The sequence below is a fragment of the Tachyglossus aculeatus genome, chromosome 15 (genome assembly GCF_015852505.1).
Source record: "Tachyglossus aculeatus isolate mTacAcu1 chromosome 15, mTacAcu1.pri, whole genome shotgun sequence".
In the NCBI taxonomy this organism is placed as follows: Eukaryota; Metazoa; Chordata; class Mammalia; order Monotremata; family Tachyglossidae; genus Tachyglossus; species Tachyglossus aculeatus.
The window spans coordinates 27,755,653-27,777,332 of record NC_052080.1 but is presented as its reverse complement, the minus strand read 5'-3'; the positions used below and the strand labels follow the sequence as shown (position 1 = coordinate 27,777,332).

The window sequence follows — 21,680 nt, the reverse complement described above, 5'->3', positions numbered from 1 at the left end:
AAAATGGATTAGCTCTGGTAAACTGACCCAGTGATCGTTCACCTGGGTGTAGAAGCCCGAGCCCGAGCTTAAAGGCAAAAATCTGGGAGGCTGCTGTGAAGGCATGGAACTGAGGGAAGCAGGTGAAAGGCTAGGGAAGAGGCTAGTAGGGGAGGCAGGGGAGAGACTCTGGGGAGGCAGGAGAGGAGGAGGAGGAGGAGGAGGGAAGGAGGAGGCAGAGGAAGGAGGAGTAGGGGGAAGGTGTGGGAGTATGGTGGGAGATCTGGGAAGAAGGGGAAAGTGCAAGGCTGGGGGATGCAAGGGAATGTCTGTTCCATAAATCCCCCACCAGGGCTCCAAAAGCCACGGCTTCCTAAAGTCCACAGCCCATAACGTCCAGATGACGTACACGGCAGAGTCATAATCTATCCCACCCCTCAACTCCCTCCCACTTTGTCCCCACTGTTCCCCTTCTGGTGCCTCCCTCAGCCACGGCCACCACCGTGGCCCCTTTCTCTTGAGCCTCCTTGCCTCCCTCAAGCAAAGAGGCCCTGGCACCCGTGGTTGGGAGGGTGCTGCCCCAATCCCACCTCCAGCAAAGCTGCCCTCCCGCGAGGAGCGACCATCCCCCACCCCAAACCCAAATCCCACTAACCTTCTCCTCCCCGGTGGCCCCCGTGGCGTCCCCGGCCTGACGGTCCCGAGACTGCATCTCGAGCACTGTACGGAACAGCTTCTCCGAGGTCTGGGCCAGGAAACTGATCTCGGCATTCGGGTGGAGACCGTAAAGGTAGGGGGACTCCGAGGGCAGGACCTCATCGACGTACTGGAAAGCGGGAGGGAGCTGACGGGGACGTGCTCATGGTCCCTCCCTCATGGGGCGCCAAGCCCGGGCCCCCGGGAAAGCCCGAGTCGAGGAGAGCCGCGGGCTCCAGCCTCTCCCTGGCGCTGGCTTGTGCAGGCTATGGGGAGCGGTCCCCCGGCTACACTCACTTGCCCACCCGCTGAGCAGGGGGACTTCTTGTTTCCGGGAAGCAGAAGGGTTCAATGGGACTCAGATCTTGAAATCCTTTCACTCTCTACCACTTACCTATCATGGAAATTCCCCAGAAGCCACCCTCCTTCACCAACAACAACACACCGTGTCCAGAGGGGCCCGCCAGCCTGCTGCTCCCCTGCCCCACTCCCTGCCAACTGCCTTTCCTGGGACTGCCCAGCTTGAACAGGAAAACCACTCCCCGGACAGGACATGTGCAGACAGTGTGTGCGTGCACAGCACGTGCGCGCGCGCACACACACGCACGCACACACGCACGCACACACACCCCGCCCCCACAACCATGAGCACTTCTAACGGCAGTCTGCGACCCAGAGGAAAGAAATTCACCTCATCCCTGCCCTGCTGCTACCCATCTTTACGGCTACCAGGAGCTGCCCTCTGCAGTGTCCGAGGCAGTATCCCTTTGGCTCCTTCAGAGCCTTCAGATGGGTGTGGAGGTGGGGAGAAGGGGCGGGCTAGACCGTGTCCTCTCCTTCTCTCCCGGCACCTGCTGCCGTACGGGACGGCACAGCTTCCGAGGCCCAGAGACCATCTGGAATTAGGGCACGTTTTGCTCACTCAGCTCGGCACAGGGCTCGCCCACACCAGCTCAGTACAGGGCTCACCCACAGTAGGCACTCGGGACCTTCCCGATCCATCCGCTGGCTATTTGGCAGCCGTGGGGCAACCCAGAATGCCTGGTGGGGGAAGCCGGGATGGCGGGGTGGGCAGGGAGAGGGGGGTCGCGGATGAGGAAGGAGGATGGGGGTGAGCACCTTTTGGTAGCCGCTGTAGTCCATGCTGCCTGGAAGGAGGAAGCCCGGGGCCAGGGCCAAATCTCCCTCTAGCATTTCCGGCCTAATGAACTCCTCCAGGTAGCTTCTGCAGAGGCGCCGGTCCCAGACGTCGGTGATGTGGCCCCCGTACATGATCTCTCCAAAGAGGTAGCGCAGATCCTCGTAGGGGACCTGGGAGAAGAGGGCAGAGAGATTCCGGGCCGGTGGCCTTCCCCGAAGTGAGGCCGGAAGGGGGCTGCATGGGGTTGGGGGCCGGGGAAGAAGCTCTGCCCGGACCTCCCTCCATCTAAGAGCCCAAGGCAGCACTTTCAGAGCCCAGGAGGTGAGGGGTGACGGAGGAGTAGAGGAGGGCAAGGTGTTCTTTGGGGTGCTGATGCGTTAAGCTGCTCAGCTTGAAAGGTGCGGAGAGCTGCGTGGCTACCTCCCCGCCATTCTGGCGGCCGTCCAGAACATCCCCCGGCTGGGTCCCGGAGGACGGAGGGTAAAGTCCATTTGCAGTCAGCTCAGTAGCTGATTGGGTCTGAAATGGCTTGAAGGTATTCCTCCAGGCCAGGCGCCGACCACACCGCTCTGATTTCAGATTCCACCGTACCGCCTGGGTTGGCGAGGGTGACCCTCACCCACCCCTGTCCGGATAGCTGGTCGACCCTCACTCCCATCTCCTAGGAGGGCCGGCCGGACCGCCGCCTACCGGTCGAGGCCCGGACCCCACCTGGGCCCGGAGGACAGAGCTAGCGACTTTAGCTGCCGCTTCCAAGCCCCCGGGCCCCGCCCCCACCGCACCTTGACATTGGCCTCCAAGTAGTTGTGCAGTACATTCACCGAGATGGTCAGATCGCCCGTGCTGAAGGGGTACGTGCCGTTCCAGCCCTGGGCTCCGAACTTGCGTCTTTCTGCCACCACCGCGTGGAAATAGCAGAGCGCAAACAGTATGCTCTTGAACTCCGTCTCCCGAGTGCAGCTCTCCAGCGTGTCCTGGAAGGGAATCATCCCGAAGCCAACTGTTGGAGAGGGGCCGGTTCCAGGAGCTCGGTGAACCCCGACGTGGGCCACGGCTCTTCCCGACCACTGCTCCCGCCTCTGCTGACCCCAGGAAAAGGGGGCCTGCGGCTAGATGTCCGGGGAAAGAGGGCCAAGGGAGAAGCCCTGCCCCGTGGCCTGATGTCTGATCTCCCAGACTCCAAGCCCTCCCCCTCCTCCACACGGCCAGGTCTACAGCAGCGAGAGAAGCAGCGTGGCTCGGTGTAAAGAGCACGGGCTTTGGGGTCAGAAGTCGTGGGTTCAAATTCCGACTCCGCCAATTGTCAGCTGTGTGACTCTGGGCAAGTCACATAACTTCTCTGGGCCTCAGTGACCTCATCTGTAAAATGGGGATTAAGACTGTGAGCCCCCCGTGGGACAACCTGATCACCTGGTAACCTCCCCGGCGCTTAGAACGGTGCTTTGCACATAGTAAGTGCTTAATAAATGCCATCATTATTATTCTTATTATTACAGCGGTACCCCAGCCCTGACTACACCCCCACACGGAAACCCCCCTGGGCACCGGCCCCTCACCCCAGCCCCACTCTAATCCCCTTCAGCCCACCCCCACCGGCCTGCCACACCTGGGAGAAGTTGTCCAAGGCCTTGTGCAGGTTGGCATGCATGCCGGTGGGTGGCTCATTGGTGATCTTGACAGAGTTCTCCAGGATGCCCTGGGGGATGACGTGACTGCCGGGAGAAGGAGCGGGCTCGGCGCTCATAAACACCCGGAACTCCGGGTGGCTTTCTGCACTGTGCTGCTCCAGCTTCTTCTCCAGGGAGCCGAGCCACTTGGCCACCAGGTGGATGTTCTGCGGAGAGCCAAACATCAGGGAAACCCGGCCACCCCGATCTACGGCCAGCCTCACTGCTCCCTGAAAAAGGTCCAGCCCCTTCTGCACCCTAGGTTGACTCGCTGGACTCCATCTTATTAGCCAGGTGCCAGCCTGCCCAAGATGGAACCTCAGGCTTAGCTACAGGCTGTGGGTGTAAATGGGTGCCTGGGTGCCTAAGTGCCTGGATACCCGGGCGCAGAGGTGCCCGGGTACACGGTTGCCCAGGTGAATGGGCTTGTGGGACAAGAGCCGGCGGGGCAGAAAACCAGGCAGGGACGAATGGGAGGCCAAGGGTGTGATTGTGCGATTCTTTGTGAGCAAAATCCAGGGATGCTGTCATTGCTGAGCAGCCTCCATCGAGGCAGGAATGCACGTCAGCTGTCCGCACAGTCTAGCCGAGGCCAATGCAGAGTCTCGTCAGTGAGGACGGAGCTGCAAATGCCGGGCGGTGGTTGGGGGAGCAGGGGATGATGGGGTACTGCAGCTCAGCTCAGCGGTGAGTGTCTGTGTGTGAGCGCAAGTGCAGGTGTGTGTGTGTCTGTGGGCAGGGTGGATGTGTGTCTGTGTGAGAGAGGAAGGGACAGTGATAGGAAAGAGAAAGACGGGGGGGGAAGATAGGGGAGGGTCCTGAAATGAGGGCAGGGGGCTTGGCGGGAAGGGGGTTAACGGTCACGGTGAAGCCTGAAGATCCCAGGAATACGGTCTCTTAAAGAATGCCAGCGACCTCCTACTACTTGGATTCACTTTACACCCCAAACCAATGGGGAGACTGCTCATTCTGATCCTGGGGAGGGCAGGGGCAAGGGAGGAAAAAATGAAGGAAGAGCTGGAGAAGGTCCGGGGATGAAGAGAAAAAAATGGGGAAGGAGGAGAGGACGGCGAGAAGAGGAATACTGGCTGAGGAAAAAGAAAACAAGTGACTGCGGGAACCCAGGGACGGATCACATCGGCAGAGGCAGAGAAGACCGGGTTGGGCAGGTGGGGCAAGAGGAACAGAAAGTGGACCTTGGAGGGGCCAATTGGGCTGGACTAGGAAGGGCAGATACCTGCAAGATGACCCAGTGACCATGCTCGGCAGCTACATCCAGCGCTGCCTCGGCCACCACCTCCTGTCCTTGTCCCAGGGACACGTTGTGGAAATTTTGGTTGTTGAAGGTGAAACCAAGTTTTTTCCCTGGAGAGAGGAAGGAATTCTCCATCACCGTTCCACCCCTTTACGAGCCCCTCATTCATTCAATCGTATTTACTGAGCACTTACTGTGTGCAGAGCACTGTACTAAGCACTTGGGAAGTACAAGTTGGCCAGATAGGTACATAAGTGCTGTGGGGCAGGGAGGGGGGAAGAACAAAGGGACCAAGTCGGGCGATGCGGAAGGGAGTAGGCGATGAGGGAAAGTGGGGCTTAGTCTGGGAAGGCCTCTCGGAGGAGATAGGCCCAGTATTTCTCCTCAGAGCATTACTTATCTATCAATCAATCAAGGTATTTATTCATTCAATTGTATTTATTGAGCACTTACTCTCAAAACACTGTACAAGGCGCTCAGGAGAATACATCAGAATAACAGACATATTTACTGAGCACTTACTCTTTGCAGAGCACTGTACTAAGCTCTTGGGAAAGGACAACAGAACAATTTGGGGGTCCCCAGAAAGAAGGGAAGCAGGGCAGAGTCCAGGGAGAAGGTATGACTTTATTAAAGCCCCAACCAGGCAGGGACCACCGCCTAGGGACCGCCCCCCCGTCCGCCTACGGCAGCCAGCCCCAGTTGAAGAAAGCCCCCCCAGAGGTTCATTCATTCATTCATTCATTCATTCAATCGCATTTATTTAGCACTTACTGTGTGCAGTGCACTGTACTAAGCACTTGGAAAGTACAATTAGGCAACAGATAGAGACAATCCCTACCCAACAATGGGTTCACAGTCTAGAAAGGGGGAGACAGACGAAAAAACAAAACAAGTAGGCAGGCATCAACAGCATCAAAATAAATAGAATAATAAATACACATCATTAATAAAATAAATAGAATAATAATAGTGAGTGCATTTCGGTGGGGGTGGGATGGGGGAGCCCGGTCCCTAAAAACAGACCCGAAATAGCCAAGGATCGTAGACGACCGGTCAAAAGATTAAGGAGATGGATGAGAAGTGGCTCCTACCCTTTCATTCAATCGTATTTATTGAGCGCTTACTGTGTGCAGAGCACTGTACTAAGCGCTTGGGAAGAACAAGTTGGCAACATATAGAGATGGTCCCTACCCTCTGTCTCATAAATAGATAATAATAATAATGGTATTGGTTAAGCGCTTACTATGTGCCAAGAACTGTTCTAAGTGCTGGGGGAGATACAAGTAATCAGGTTGTCCCACGTGGGGCTCACAGTCTTAATCCCCATTTTACAGATTAGGCAACTGAGGCACAGAGAAGTGAAGTGACTTGACCAAAGTCACACAGCTGACAAGTGGCAGGGCTGGACTAGAACCCACAACCTCTGACTCTCAAGCCCGTGCTCTTTCCACAGAGCCACACTGCTTATCTGCATTATGCATTGCCATGATAAGGAATGAAACGAGCACTTCAATTCGAAGCTTAGGGTTAGGGAGAACAGGGGTGATACTGCCATATCTATCAATCAATCAAGCAGGGGTTCGGTGCTGAGGCTCACTTTTACCGGGAAACCTAGTATCACCCCTTCCTCGAAGGAATCCAAAACCTTCACTGGCAACCTGGAACTTAATGCTGCCATCAAACTCTGCTACTTAGACAGCCCGATGCCCAACAGTGCCCCGGTAGACAGATATGTAGAAGCAGAAGGCCGGGAAAAAGCCCGGCGTGGCTTTTGGAGATTTGCAGACCAGGCCGGCAACAACAAGGCCTCTAACTCCATACTGACTCCAAGCTGATGGGGGAAGGGGCAATCCAACCTCCTATATGGCTACGCTAACTGGACCTACTACAGAAGGCAGACAGCCATCATCATCATCATCATCATCATCATCATCAATCGCATTTATTGAGTACTTACTATGTGCAGAGCACTGTACTAAGCGCTTGGGAAGTACAAATTGGCAACATATAGAGACAGTCCCTACCCAACAGTGGGCTCACAGTCTAAAAGGGGGAGACAGAGAACGAAACCAAACATACTAACAAAATAAAATAGAATAGAAATGTACAAGTAAAATAAATAAATAAATAAATAAATAAATAGAGTAATAAATATGTACAAACATATATACATATATACAGGTGTTGTGGGGAAGGGAAGGAGGTAAGATGGGGGGGATGGAGAGGGGGACGAGGGGGAGAGGAAGGAAGGGGCTCAGTCTGGGAAGGCCTCCTGGAGGAGGTGAGCTCTCAGCAGGGCCTTGAAGGGAGGAAGAGAGCTAGCTTGGCGGATGGGCAGAGGGAGGGCATTCCAGGTAAGAAAAGATCGGCAACCACCGGGACCCAAGTCATCCCAAAGGCCCGCTCTTGGCATTCTGGCTCAGGTTGCCGGGACCCCCGAGACCAGGTGACAGCAGAACACCCAAACGGTTGCCGCTCAGCACGGATGAGGGCAGAAGACCCAAACAGTTGCCCAGCGGTCCAGAGAGTGGGCCGAGAGGGGGGCTCGCAAGCCGTGACGGCGGGGAGGATGGGAGGGAAGAAGCAAGGTAACGCAGCCTCCGATCCCGTGACACGGCGGGAACCCACGGTGACCGCTGGAGCACCCAGTCGGCCAAACGAGCGGCCACCCGGGGATGGCCACTCTCCTCGGAAAAAGGGTTCGGGAAGACCAGGAGGCCAAGGGACGGGTTCAGAAGCAGACACGGGCCCATCTGAAATGACCCCATCGGCGCAGCAAAGATCTTTCCCGGTAGGCAAAGTGGCAGAAAGTACCCCTCCCACCCCGGTCCACCCAACCACGTACGTGGGCACAAGCAGGTTCCCATCTATCGCTGAAGGCGTCGCCTTCCTGCTTCCGCCACCACAGCTCAATCCCCCATCCTCTCTTCCCTGCATCTGCCCTCTATTCTCCCCACAGAACTCAACTATCCCCATCTCGCTGCCACCCTCCATGGCCATTAGAGAATCAGCGTGGCTCAGTGGAAAGAGCACGGGCTTGGGGGTCAGAGGTCATGGGTTCTAATCCTCCACTTAGCTGTGTGACTGGGCAAGTCACTTAACTTCTCTGTGCCTCAGTTACCTCATCTGTAAAATGGGGATTAAGACTGTGAGCCCAGGTGGGACAACCTGATTACCTGGTATCCCCGCTAGTGCTCAGAACAGTGCTTGGCACATAGTAAGTGCTTGGCACATAGTAAGCGCTTAACAAATACTATCATTATTATTATTAACCCCCATTCTTCGTGTGTGTGTGTGTGTGTGTGTGTGTGTGTGTGTGTGTGTGTGTGTGTGTCCCCACACCTGCCTAATCCTATCTGTACTTCTGTGTCTAACTGCATGTCACAACCAGGCCTGGCTCAGAGTCTTTGTTAGGATGTGTGCATTTATAGAAGGTACGCGTGAGAGTCTCCGTACCTTGCTTCTCCACATCCTTCAGGGGGTCGACTCCCGGAGACAGGATGAAAAACATGGGCGTAGTCCTTCCGCACTCTTCAAAGGAGGAGGCAAAGTCCAGGGTCCGGCCCGTCACGTACTTACTCCCCAGCTTCTCTTCCACAAAATCTCTGCGGAGACAATGTCCATCACCGGCCGCCGGCGTGGGTCAGAACCCTCTTCTCGGCCGGGGCGGCAGAGACTCCCTCTTCTACTCCATTCCACTCTCCCGCCCGCCAAATTGGCCGCCCTCCTTCGACCGAAGCTATTCTCGTTTTTCTCCAGGCCAAGACCTTCCTCGGGGTGTGAAGCGACTCTCTGGCCATGAGCCCAGAGGAGGGAAGGGTCCCGGCTACCCAGGGAGGGTGATTCAAGATCCTCGGCCTCTAGGCCGAGGCAGTTGTTTCGTAGAGCGGAGGCTTTCCACCCCCACGACGACGATACCTCTGTGGGATCGGGTGAGCAGGGAGGTCAGCAGTGTCGGCCGCAGGTCCGAGGCCTCCGGCCATTTGAGCGGCAGAAGCCAGAGGGGCACCGGAGACTGGAGTGGGGAGGACTCTGGATGCCAGGGGCCAGGTTGGGGAACTGGGGGAAGGGGTGCTCCACAGCTACCTGGAGACTAAGGTAGCCATGATGACCCTCAGGGGAACTGGGCATCGAGAAGCAGGACCCAAAGTGTCTAACGCATGATGCTTTCACGCATGATGCCGTGCACGTAGCACAAATGACAATGTCATATGGAACATTCGGAGGAAGGACCCACACTCACCGTGGACCCCGCTGTCCCTCATTGGCTCTGGATCTGTTGGGCCCTCCCAGGTCCCTCCTGGGCCACGACACCCCGCCATTTGCACAGGCCTCTTCCCAGGGGCTCGTGGGTGCAGGGGGGGCGGGATCCGGGGGCAGGAATGGGACTCTACTCCAGGAACAGGAAAGCCAAGAGCTAGGTGGGAGCGGGGCAGGCCCCGGCCACTCACCGGACGGCGTAGGTCATGCGGTCCGGCCGGACGGCCCTCATCACACACAACCGCTGCAGCGCCGTCTTGTTCTTCCACTCCTGAGGGAACTTCTCCCGCTCCGGACATTCCGATTCAACAAACTTTTTCCAGCGCTTGGCGGAGCCCTCGATATCCCGATCCAGATTTCGGAATTCTTCCATCGCTGAAAGAGCCTGGGGATGGGCCCCGATTGTACGTAAGAAATGGAGGCAACTCAGAATCCATTTCACTAATTCCCTCTTACCCACTCTTTCCCGAGGGTCTTCCAGGGACGGCCCAGAAGTCCTCCCAAATGTCGGCACAGAGCAGAGCGCCATACCAACCCCCGACTGGGCACAGCGTGGACTAGTTGAAAGAGCACAAGCCTGAGAGCCAGAGGCCCGGGTTCTAATCCTGGCTCTGCCACCTACCTGTTGTGTGACTTAGGAAAAGTCACTTCAGGTCTCTGCATCTCAATTACCTTATCAGTAAAAAGGGGATTCAATGCCTGTTCTCCCTCCTACTTAGACTGTGAGGCCCGTGTGGGACAGGGACTGTGTCTGACCTGATTATCTTGTACCTTCCCCAGAGCTTAGAAGAGTGCTCTACACACAGTAAACGCTTATCAAATACCACAGCTATTATCCTTAGAACACGGTGCTGTACTAAGCACCTCCTGGGTACAGAGTGGTACCTCGGGTACTTGGGAAAGTCCATAAAAGCCAAAGATGTGACTTGAGGAACTCTGTGTTCCGCACAAACCAACCCTTTCACTGTGCCTCCTTCTCATCTCTCCCACGTCCGACCCTCTGGCTCACACCCTCGCTCCCGGCTCTGAGCCCCTCCCATTTCACTTCCAGCAGACCACTGCTTTTCCCATTTTCAGAGTCCTTCTGAAATCCCACCTCCTCCAGGAAGCTTTCCCAGGTTACGGTCTACCAACTAACATCCTAGCACCTTTACACTCACAACATCCTGTTGTACTTTTGACCACACTGATTCATATGTCTCATTTAAGCACTTCTTCCTATCTGCAAATCAGAGAGCAGGCAATGCGTCATCTACATCTGCCGGACTCTCTCGAGCACTCAGCATAGCAATCTGCACACAGCAGAGAAACAGTAAGTACCACCATTTGAATGAGTGATGCTGGAAGCTAGGGTGGCTCTCGAGGCCTGGCCCCACCCACTGAGCCTGCTTGCTCTGGACTCCTCGTCCAGTTCCCTGCTCTCCGAGGGTTCTGGTTGTCTACATTCCCAGCACGAGAGAAGCCCCCTGAAGGCTTAGAGCTGGGTGGTTCCAGAGCCAAAGGAGCGAACCTTGATGCCACCCCAGGAATGGTGGGACAGGAAGTCCACTGGGCTTGTGGCCCCTGGCTGGGCTGGGTACCGAAGGAGGAAGTCCAGCTCCACATTGTTGATTTCCTGGCTCTGTAGGAGAATCTGTAATGGGAAAGAGGCACCGAATTCCTGGAGAGGATAGCCTGCAGGCCACGCAGATGCCCTGTGCCCAGGCCTGCCCGCTCATGCCAGGACCAGGCCAAGATCACCACACCACCCCAACCCCTGGAGTGGAGGGTACAGGAGAGCCGGGGACCTCTGCTCTCCTCACGGACAGAGGCTAACCCAGCGCACCCGACGGTTTAAGTTCCCCGGCCCTCCCGGCTCAGGGTCTGCCTGATGCTAGTTCCCTGATCCTATCCCCATCTCTCCTCCCTCTTCCTTCAGGAAGACCTCTCCCCTTCTGCCCCCTCCCTCCCCCCACACTCTTGACTCCCTGGGGCGATGGAGTCGCCAGCACCTTCTCTAACGCAGCCCGCCACTGCTAAGGAGAGCCCTTCCTGCTCCCTGACCCCCGGCAGAGGGGTGAGCAAACACCCCCTCCTCCACTCCTCTCCTTGCCTCCTCTCCGCTTCCCCCCTCCCTCCTCATATTTCCTTGCTCAGCTCTGGGAAAATCAGTCAGTACAACTTACTAAGCACTAACTCTGTGCAGAGTACTATGCACTTGGGAGAGACCAACAGGAGAAATGACGGCTGCCCTTGAGGAACTTATAGTCTAGCTAGGGAGATAGACATAATTTACAGAGAGGAGGAAGAACTCCAGTGCTTAGTACAGTGAAGTTGTGGGGACTGGAGAGTGAGAGCTGGGATGCAGTGTGAGAAGAGAGCAGATAGGCAGGGAGGAGTGAACTGGAGTGGAATCTGAAAGGATAATGGAGTGAAGCTGGTTATGGGCTATGAGCCAGAGCCTGCTGGGGGCACAGAGAGACCCCGGGACCAGGCCCACACCTCTGCTTAGAGAAGCAGCGTGACCTCGAGGAAAGAGCACAAGCCTGAGAGTCTGAAGGAAGTGGGTTCTAATCCCCGGCTCCACAACTTTTCTGCTGTGGGACCTTGGGCAAATCACTCCACTTCTCTGAATCTCAGTTACTTCATCTAGAAGACAGGGATTAATACTTTGAACCCCATGAGGGACAGGGATCTGACCTGTGTCCGACCTGATTAGCGTGTATCTACCCTGGTGTTCAGCACAGTGTCTAGTACATAGAAAGCGCTTAACAAGTACCATCAGAAAAAAAAAATACTGCCGGTTTGGTGCCGGCCCTTGGCTCACCTGGAAGGTGAGCTGGGCTGTGTAGGTCAGCTTGTCGCACTCAAAGAGCCCCCGGGCCGTGTACTGATAGACGGAGAAGGTGATGCTGTCGATCAGATTGGCCACGCGCTGCTGGAGGCTCTGGTCAGGAGGCGCGCGGGCCACGGCCTTGCAGAACACGACGCCGAAAGCCTGCGGGGGCGGGTGACGGGGTGAGTCGGCCACACGCTCCCCGCCCCTCGGAGGGCGGGAAGCGGTCGCTTGGCAGATCAGTACCCTAGCCCAAGGCTTGGCGGGAATCGATCGCTCGATCGAGGGTATTCACTGAGCGCTTACTGTGTGCAGAGCACCGTACTGAGTGCTTTAGAGAGTACAGTATAACAGACTCGTTAGACACAATCCCTGCCCACAAGGAGCTCACAGTCTAGAGGAAAAGGCAGACATTACAATTGATTACGGACACGTACATAAGCGCTCAGGGCTGAGGGCGGGAGTGATCCCAGCTTGCCCCCCGTCTTCCCACTCTCCTTCCCAAGGAAGGAGCCACAGGCACCTCTATACGTATAGATGCCACCATCGAGCTAAAGTGAAGTTTAACCATCACAGCAGCAGAGCCATCCATCCATGCACCAACTCAAAGATTCACCCATCCGCCCACCAACCCACTCACCCAGCTGGCCACCCAGCCAGATGCCTCCCCAGGCATCCATCCACTGCCCCATACACCCACCCGTTCACCCATCCGCCCACTAACCCATTCACCCAGTCAGCCACCTCCCGAGTCTTCCATCCAGCCGGGCACCCGTTCGACCACTCATTCGGTGGGTCACCTCCCCAGTCACCCCCCGCCTCCCGCAGCCAGCTGCCGCCCCCAGCCTCCCCATCTCCAGCCTCCCATCTACCCTTATCTATCATCAGGTGTAGAAGCGCTCCTGCTAGGGTGGATCTAACATCCCGAAACGCTCCACACCCCAGGGGGCCGGGCAGCCGGCCCCTTGGACTCGCACGTCGTCACCTTCAGGGAGAACTGGTACATGGGATGGATCGTGCTGAGGTCGTTCATAATGAAGTAGAGCAGAGAGGCCCGGGCTGCCACCGGCCGGTAACCTTCTCGGGCTTCGTTGATCTTTGCTTCGGTCACTTTGGCCTCCTGGACCTAGTGGACGAGTGGAAGTGAGTGCTCCATGGAGAAAACCCAGCCTCCCTGCTGTCCCTGCCCTGTCCTGCCCATCCTGCCCAAGCCAGACACTTCTGCCTACCCAGGCCCCACATGGCCAACCCCATCCTGCCCTGCCCACCCAGCTCCATTCATTCATTCAATCGTATTTATCGAGCGCTTACTGTGTGCAGAGCACAGTACCAAGCGCTTGGGAAGTACAAGTCAGCAACATATAGAGACAGTCCCTACCCAACAACGGGCTCACCCACCCAGCCCTGTCCCACCAGGTGACAGGGAGCATCCCAGCAGGGCGAATCCCAGCATCCCCCTGCAGGGGGAATCCCTAGAAGATCTTGTCATTCCTGGGACAATCAGAGAGAGGAAGAACACGGGAAGTGCTGGGGGTTCATCCATCGATCCAGCAATGGAATTTCCCAGGCTCCCGCTGAGTGCAGTGCACTGTACTAAGTGCCCTGTGCACTGGACTGGGAGGATAACCATCCAACCATGCCAGACCAAGACCAGATGCGGGGTGGGCAGCACCTCTCCCTTGAGAGGGAGTTCATGCACATGAGTCCTGGAAGATGCAGGAGGAAGGGGGGCCTCTCCCTCCGCAGGACGCCTCCTTCCCCCTCCCCACGACCCCAACTCGTCGGACCACCTCTGAGCAGAAGCCGAGGGAGAGCTGGGATCTGGGGTCGGCAAGGTCCCCTCGGGCCACCGCCCCGACCCCCGGTGCCGGCTCGGGTTTTACCTTGGCTTCTATTTCCGCAGCCGTCTGCTTGGTGACCTCCAGATTCTCCACTAATGCCGTGTCCCCTAGGAAGCTCCCCGAGGCAGAGGACAGTCGGGACAGCAAGGAATCCTCCAGGGTCTTCAAGGTGATTTTAAACCCATTCTGCTGGGTGGTCAGCTCCAACTGCCAAAGCCGGTTTTGGGAGGCAGGTCAGGGCAGGCCCTGCCGGCTGGGTAGCTTTTCCAGGCAGAGTCTCCCGGCCCCACCAGCGGAGTCATTCTGGACCTCGCACCGCATCCCATTTTCTCTCTCTGCAGGCGATGCCTCAATTTACCCCCGGTCCCTCCTTGGGCCCCGTGCAGCAGAGGGTGATCTACCACCAGATAATATTAATAATAATAATAATAATAGTATTTGTTAAGCGCTTACCATGTGCATTGCACTCTACCAAGCGCCGGGGCAAATACAAGCGAATCAGGTTGGACAGAGTCCTTGTCCCTCATGGGGCTCACAATCTTAATCTCCATTTAACAGATGAGGTAACTGAGGCCCAGAGAATTGAAGTGACTTGCCAAAGGTCACACAGCAGACAATATATGATTTCTCTTGTATCGTTTTCTTCCGATCATTACGAATGCTGTACCAACGGTATATAAAGAAACGCTGTACAGCTGGGAGTTGAGCCGGCCTTGACCGGAAGGGGAAATCTCTGCCCCTCAACCATCTCTCCCTGCTAGTGCTGGAAGGGGCACTAGTAGTAAATAAACTTGTCTCTGACAAACTTTTCCAACACAATGCAGAGTCTATGATGTTAATCTTCCACAAAACTTGGGCAAGTCATTTCACTTCTCCGGGCCTCAGTTACCTCATCTGTAAAATGGGGACCAAGACTGTCGGCCCCATGTGGGACATGGACCGTGTCCAAACTGATTAGCCTGTATCTACCCCAGCGCTTAGTACAGTGCCTGGCACCTAGTAAGTACTTAACAAATACCATTAAAAAAAAATGACGGAGCCAGGATTAGAACCCTGGACCTTTTGACTCCCAGGCTTGTGTTCTCACTAGGCACGTCAGGGGTGTGGGGGACGGGGGAGGCGGAAGGTCGTGACTGGACTCCGAGGCTGGTGTGGCCAGATTTTCCCCTCCCTCTGCCGACCCCCTGCCGCCCCATCTGGCCCCTGCCTCGGAGACATCATCATCATCAATCGTATTTATTGAGCGCTTACTGTGTGCAGAGCACTGTACTAAGTGCTTGGGAAGTACAAATTGGCAACATATAGAGACAGTCCCTACCCAACAGTGGGCTCACAGTCTAAAAGGGGGAGACAGAGAACAAAACCAAACATACTAACAAAATAAAATAAATAGAATAGATATGTACAAGTAAAATAAATAAATAAATAGAGTAATAAATATGTACAAACATATATACAGGAGACATCTTCCTTGAGAAATCCAGGGCAGCCTGTGGGCATAGACGTGATGTCCCTTCTTTATCAGAGAGCCCCCCAAAGCAAGAGGTGATTGCCCCCTGCCCTGACAATCAATCAGTCAATCAATAATATTTACTGGACTAGTGCCAGGACCACCCAAGCTTCCCCAGTGACTTACTTTGAGCTCCTCCAGGTCTGGCCGCTCCAGACTGACCACCGCAGCCAGCAGCTGGTCCTCCAGGCCGTCCCTGGTCACAGTGAAGTTGATGAGGGTGGCCTGGGCCTGCAGCTCGGGCTGGTAGTGAGGGTTGGCCAGCTTGGTGTGAAGAATGAGGCGGAACTGGGGATTATACTCACACTCCTTGTCTCCGATCTTAATGTACCTGGAAGGGGCCAAGGCGAATGTGCCAGGCAGGCTCAGGGTTGAGCCCGGGGGTCGGGGCAAGGGTCAGGGAGCGGGGCCGCCCCGTTCCGGACGGCAACTCGGTGGCCGGACCGGAGCCTCGGGAACCGGCTCGCCGAGAGCCCACGCTGGCGCCTCCGGCCCCAGGACGGGGCTTCGGGGTTGTTTCCTCCCTCCCCCTCTGCCCCCCGCACCAGGTCGGAGTGGGTACAAGGGGCCCGACCGCCCCCCGGGAAGCCGAGAAGGCAGGGAGCCGCCGGTTCTTGCTTCGGAATCCCTCCCTCCCCACGAGCCGGCCCCTCGGCCCCGGGTGTGAGGTTTTACCTTCCTTTCTTGATAGTTTCTCTTCCCAGCAGCGGGGCCAGCACCGGGTCCACAGTCTCCTCCAAGTTTTCAATAAGCACCACGTCACCAGAGGCCAAGGCTTGCTCTATGGTGTCCAGGTACCTGGGTGCGGGGCCGGGGGTTGGGGTGTCCCGGAGAAGCCATCCGAAGGCCGGCGGCAGCCCGCCCCCCAGCAGCGGGCATGGGGAGAGAGACGGGATCCTGGCGGGGGCTTTGCCACCTTCGTCTATCCATCCACATGGCTACCGCATTCATTCAAGCACTTATCCTACCCCTCCTGGATTACTGCCTCGGCCTCCTCGCTGACCTCCCTGCCTTCTGTCTCTCCCCACTCCGGTACAAACTTCACTCTGCTGCCCTGAGTACCTTTCTACAAAACGTTCAGTATTTCCCCACGCCTCAGAAATCTCCGGTGGTTGCCCATCCACCTCCTCATCAAACAGTAACTCTTTACCGTCGGCTTTAAAGCACTAAAATCACCTCGCCCCCTCCTCCCTCACCTCTCTGATTTCCTACTCCAACCCATCCTGCCCACTCGACTCCGCTGATGCCAACCTATTCACTGGACCTCGATCCCATCTACCTCACCGCCGACCACTCACTCACATCTTGCCAATTACAGACAATTACTCTCCCCGCCTTCAAGGTATTTATTAAAAGCACATCTCCTCTGAGAGGTCTTCCCCAAATGAATTCCCATTTCCTCTTCCCCCCTCCCTACCGTGTTGCTTTTGCACTTGGACCTGCACCCTTTATTCACCTCTTCCTCAGTCCCACAGCACTCACGTACGTATCCGTTATTTATTTATTCATATTAACATCTGTCATCGGGTCAAGACCGTGAGCTCTCTGTGGGCAAGGAACATATCTACCGACTCTGTTATCTTGCACTCTCCCGAGAGCTCAGTACGGTACTCCGCACACAGTAAGCACTCAATAAATGTGACCAACTGATCGGGCGAGGTATCAGCACCAAGCACACAGCTGACCCTGGCTACCTCTCCGACACACCCTAGGCCGTGTGCCAGTTGTGCCTATGGAAACGGCAATCCTGCGCCAAGAGCGGTGCCCACGGGAAATAGGGCAAGGCTAGGAGAGAACGATCTGAGAGAAGGGCAAGCGACCACCCGACGGGACCAGAAGCGGCTCGCCCGCCCGCCCGGTCGGAGGGCACCCGTCGGCACCTACCCTTTCCGGCCAATCTGCGTCACCCGAAGGGACTCGCCGTACTTGTTCTTGATCCACTTGACTCCCTGCAGCTGGGGGTCCACCATGAGCGGCCAGCGCTCACAGCTGGTGAGAATGGTGGCATTCTCCACGGACATGCGGTCTGCCGGGAGACCCTCATTCTGCCACGTGGCAAGGTCGGCCCCATCCGTTAGCATCTCCAGGGGGTCCAGGGCAGGGCTGATGGGGATCGGGACCTGGAGGAGGAGGGATGTGGGGAGGAGGGGATGTGGAGAAAGTAGAGGAGGAGCGGAGGGAATGTGAGGTGCAGACTGTCAGGGAGCGAGTGGGGGAATGCGGAGCATGGAAGGGGACACGGGGAATGGGAGAGGTTGCGAGGGACAGGCAGGGATGCGGGAACCGGGGGGGGGCACGAAACACGCAGGACAAAGGCGGAACACTGCGCACGCCAGACGGGGGAACGCGTGACTCACGGGACGAAGAGACCGACCGGCTGTAGGCCGACGTCCCCTCGAGTCCGCACCCACCTGTAGCTGGCTGAGGTATGGCCTCCAGGCACCATCCAGGAGGCTCTGGCGGTATTTCCGGGTGAAGTAGCCCAGATAGGAGACGAAGGCAGTGACAAGTAAGACGTCGCCACAAAGGGTGCACTTCTGCTGCCTGAAGCCTTCCACTGCTTCTGCCCACCTCACGTTCTCCGAGGCCAGCCCTCCGACCTAATGTTCCCAAGAGAACACATTGAGTCCCAGAGGCTCCCTCACCCCATTCCATGCCCCCAGGCGCCTGTCAACCAAGTATACCAACAGCAGAGCCCAACCCGAACCAGAGGGAAGGCAGCCCCTGGAGCGAAACTGTCACCCAGTGACACACCCAGGGAATGGGCCTGACCAGGTGGAGAGCAGGCAAGGGGAAGAAGGTTGGAGGATGGGTGGGGCATGGACGGTAAGCAGGAGGATGGCCCCATTCACACTGCTGACCCTGCATAGCCCCATCTTGGCGGTGGGGGGGGAAGAGAGACTTGAATATCTGGCTGTGTGTTTGTCTGTTTGTACACAGTCCCAGCCAACCACAAGGCTGCCACTCCCCCAGACGCCTTGGATTTACTGTCCAGACGCACTCTCTGCCCTACAACATTTCCCGTATGGCCGCTCATTCTAACGTGTTTTGTGGAAGTGGGACGGGAACAGGTGGGTTCCCGGCCTAAGCGCACCCAGGGTCCCTGACCAGATCCAATCACGGGAGGAAAAGAAGCTCCGGGCACAGAGACTCACCAGGCGATTCGCAAGGGCGATGGTGCCGGCAGTCGCCTCGGCTTCTCGCTGACATCTGACTTTCTCCGCCGTGGCCATTTCAAACTTGGCCGTGAGTTTCGCCAGGTTCTCGTTCAGAAGCTGTGAGACAGAGCCGTGGGACAGAGCCATGGAACGGAGCTCTATTCATTCAATCATATTTAGGGAGCGCTTACTGTGTGCAGAGCACTGTATTAAGGTCCAGACTGTGTGATCAGAGCTCAAGGGCTCCAGCCGGGCAGAGGTTGGAGACCTAGAGAGCTGGAGAAGGGGCAGTGAGCCTGTGTGGGGTGGCAGGGAGATGCCATCCGTGCCTCCAACCTGTGCCTAGAACACAAGCAGCCAGCTTGTACTTCCCAAGCGCTTAGTACAGTGCTCTGCACACAGTAAGCGCTCAATAAATATGATTGATTGATTGATTGGTGTGTAGGTGATTCTAAGCCCTGACACTATAGTTAATTACCACCCCTTCAAGCCCGGCCCCACACCTCAGGCCTGGGGAACAGCACTGAACCAACCCGGGGTTACTCCAGGGACCCCAAACGCTTTTTCTCCAACTGGGCAAACGCGCACGTGTGTGCGTGTGTGCACGCATGTGAGCACACACACACACACACACACACACACTGGGTGTGGGGTGTGAGTGTGGTTGCACTGGGGCACATATGCGTCAGGCAGGAAGAGGCTCTTCGCGACTCCGGGTCCGGGGAGGTTCCGGCCAGCCGGGGGGCCCTGGCCACCTACCGCGACGCGGCCTTTAATGGCGTCTAGCTTCTCCTGGGCCGCGGCCAGGTCGAGGTTGGCTCTGCTCAGCGCCTGGCGCTTGGGCTCCACGTCACAGAACACCTCGTGGAAGCGCACGATGTTCACCACCCAGGAGCACAGGCCGGCCGCCGCCGAGGACTTGGACCTGACAAAATCGGGGTTGAACTCCGGGTCGCGCAGGTACGGCTGGATGGCCCGGAGGCAGTTCTCATGGATGTTCTCCTTGTCGAAGCTGATCAGCGAGTCCAGGAAGCCATCCACCCGGGCCATGGCCACCTTGGCGGCCTTCCAGCTGCGGTCTCGCGGCACCTTCCCTCCCGGGGCCAACAGCACCATCACGGCCGCGGTGACGTTGCTGACGACCAGAGGCGGGGTGCCGAAGGACTTGAGCTCAGTCAGGTTGTTCTGAAAGAGGAGGCGCGGGCGTTGGCAGAAGCGGCCTGCCCTCGACCGAATGCAGCCAGCCCCGGGGCCCTCGGTCGGTGGGAGACGGGCCGAGCACTCTGCTACACGGACTCCCATGTAGGGAGCGGCGTGACACCCGAGTGGCCGCAGCATGTCCAGGCGGTAAGCCCTCTGATGGATAAACAGCACCCAGCCTCTAGTTAAGAATCTGCTGGGTCCTATAAAAGTGTGGCTTAATGGATACAGCGCAGGTCTGGGAGTCGGAAAGACTTGGGTTCTAATCCCGACTCCACCACGTCTGCTGTGTGACCTGGGCAAGTCACTTAACTTCTCTGGGCCTCAGTTAACTAATCTGTAAAAAGTGAGAATAAAATGTGGGACAGGGACTGTGTCCAACCTGTTTAACTTGTATCCACCCAAACACTTAGAACAGCACTTGACAAACAGTAAGCAGTTACCAAGTACCATAATAATAATAATAATAATAATAGTTGAATATTAACAATAATAATAGTAAAAAAAGCTCAGCCCTCAGGATCCCAAGGGGTCGCCGGAAAACCCGCCCTTCAGCGTTCCCAGAGGGAAGATGTGCAGAGAGTAGCCCACCTTCCTTCCCGACGGCATGTTCTGTCCTGAGAGATGCCACCGCTCCCAGAAGTGTTAGAAATAGCCCAGGAGAGGGGACGCGCGGGCGGGCAGGCAGACAGGTTCTCCCCAGCTTCCGCCTGCCTAAGTTCTCCGCCCAGAGTGACCCTCTTGCCCGGGATGGAACAGGCCTGGGGGAGCTTTGGCCAGGTATCACCAGGAGACCAGGGCAAAACACCTGCAGCAGGTGCGGATCGGAGGGATGCCCCGAAGGCAACTCCGCTTAACTCCTGGCCAAAGGCTTTTGGCCAGGTGCCCTCACCCCTGGCACCACAAAGGGATCCGCATGGAGGCACCCATTGCCATTGCCACCCACACCATCCAGCTCGCTACTCTCCAATTCACCACCGCCTTGACCACCGCCAACACCATCACCACACCCTCACTGTCTTGACGCACATTGCCGGGCACGCCGCCCCCGTGGCCGCCCCCGAGGGCAGGAAATCTACCATACTATCACAAATGTTATGCGTTTGGTACGGTGCTCAGAACACAGTAAGCGCTCGATCAACACCATTGATCGATACCTTGTTGAGGGTGTGCAGCGCCGCCTGGGCGGCAGCGAGGGCCGGTTCGGCCCTGGCCAGGTCTTCCTCACAGTCCACCTGCTTCTGTCGGACTTCCCGGGCAATGAGAGCCACCTTCTGTTCCTCTCCGTCGGCCACGGCCTTCTCCCGGCTCACCTTTTCCGTCTCCACGCCCACCACCCGGATCAGCTTGTCGGCATCCTCGTTCTTCTGCCTCAGCTCCACCTCCTGGGCCGCCAGCTTGGCCTTCAGGTCACTCACCTGCGGTGTGAGAAACAGGTGAGCGGGGGCACCTCCCCGGCCGGAACACCAAAACCCCAGCAACCGGAGACCGTAGCGCCTCGCCCGATCCCCGCCGCCGCCGGCCACAAACGCTCCCCAGGGCCCCCGGCATCCAGACGATTTCTGGGCCTCCTCCCCGGCTCCAGTACCCAAACGAGACCCGAGGTCATGACAACCCCCAAAAGGACACGGGCGCCTGAGACGACGCTCCCGCGGATGGCGGTGCCCCCAACAGAACCCCCGCAGCCTCCAGCACCGCTCGCAATGGGTCATACGGGTAGAGGGCGAGGCTGCCCCGGCCCCGCCGCCCCATGGCAGCCCCTCCCCACCGACCGCCCCACGGTGACGGCCCCGGTCCGGGACGACCTGGGCGGAGGTGCTGTGCAGCTTCTGCAGCCCGTTCTCCAGCCTCTCCATCTTGGAGGTCAGCTCCCGCCCGTTCTTGCGCAGCAGGTTCCGGTAGAGGCGGATCTGCTCCAGGAAGGACTTGGGGGTGGTGTAGTTGTAGCGCCGCTCACCGCTCCGGTAGGACTGCGACATCGCGTTGACGCTCGTGTGCACGAATGCCATGAACTTGCTGATTGACTCCTTTGCAGAGGGCTGCAACAAGAGAGGTGCCAGGAGCCTACCTCCCGAGTGGGAGCCTGGGACACTCGACGCCCGACCCCGGGAGGATGTGGCCCCCTGCGCCCTCCACCTCCAGGATGCCCTCGCCC

The 21,680-nt window shown here is 57.3% G+C and overlaps 1 protein-coding gene across 1 annotated transcript in view; it reads right to left on the bottom strand.

Moving 5' to 3' along the window:
• Positions 1-21,680, bottom strand: part of DNAH9 (dynein axonemal heavy chain 9) — an 89,966-nt gene that overhangs the window by 6,083 nt on the left and 62,203 nt on the right. Inside the window, exons 48-66 of the mRNA XM_038757522.1 lie at positions 21,331-21,564; positions 20,683-20,943; positions 19,085-19,510; positions 18,323-18,442; positions 17,579-17,767; positions 17,052-17,287; positions 15,843-15,965; positions 15,294-15,498; positions 13,700-13,864; positions 12,802-12,942; positions 11,808-11,978; positions 10,512-10,634; positions 9,193-9,386; positions 8,198-8,346; positions 4,721-4,848; positions 3,423-3,650; positions 2,599-2,790; positions 1,795-1,986; positions 635-805 (exon numbers count right to left, since the gene is read on the bottom strand). Of these exons, the coding sequence (XP_038613450.1) occupies positions 635-805; positions 1,795-1,986; positions 2,599-2,790; positions 3,423-3,650; positions 4,721-4,848; positions 8,198-8,346; positions 9,193-9,386; positions 10,512-10,634; positions 11,808-11,978; positions 12,802-12,942; positions 13,700-13,864; positions 15,294-15,498; positions 15,843-15,965; positions 17,052-17,287; positions 17,579-17,767; positions 18,323-18,442; positions 19,085-19,510; positions 20,683-20,943; positions 21,331-21,564 (3,648 nt within the window). The remainder of the gene's footprint in view (positions 1-634; positions 806-1,794; positions 1,987-2,598; positions 2,791-3,422; positions 3,651-4,720; positions 4,849-8,197; positions 8,347-9,192; positions 9,387-10,511; positions 10,635-11,807; positions 11,979-12,801; positions 12,943-13,699; positions 13,865-15,293; positions 15,499-15,842; positions 15,966-17,051; positions 17,288-17,578; positions 17,768-18,322; positions 18,443-19,084; positions 19,511-20,682; positions 20,944-21,330; positions 21,565-21,680) is intronic.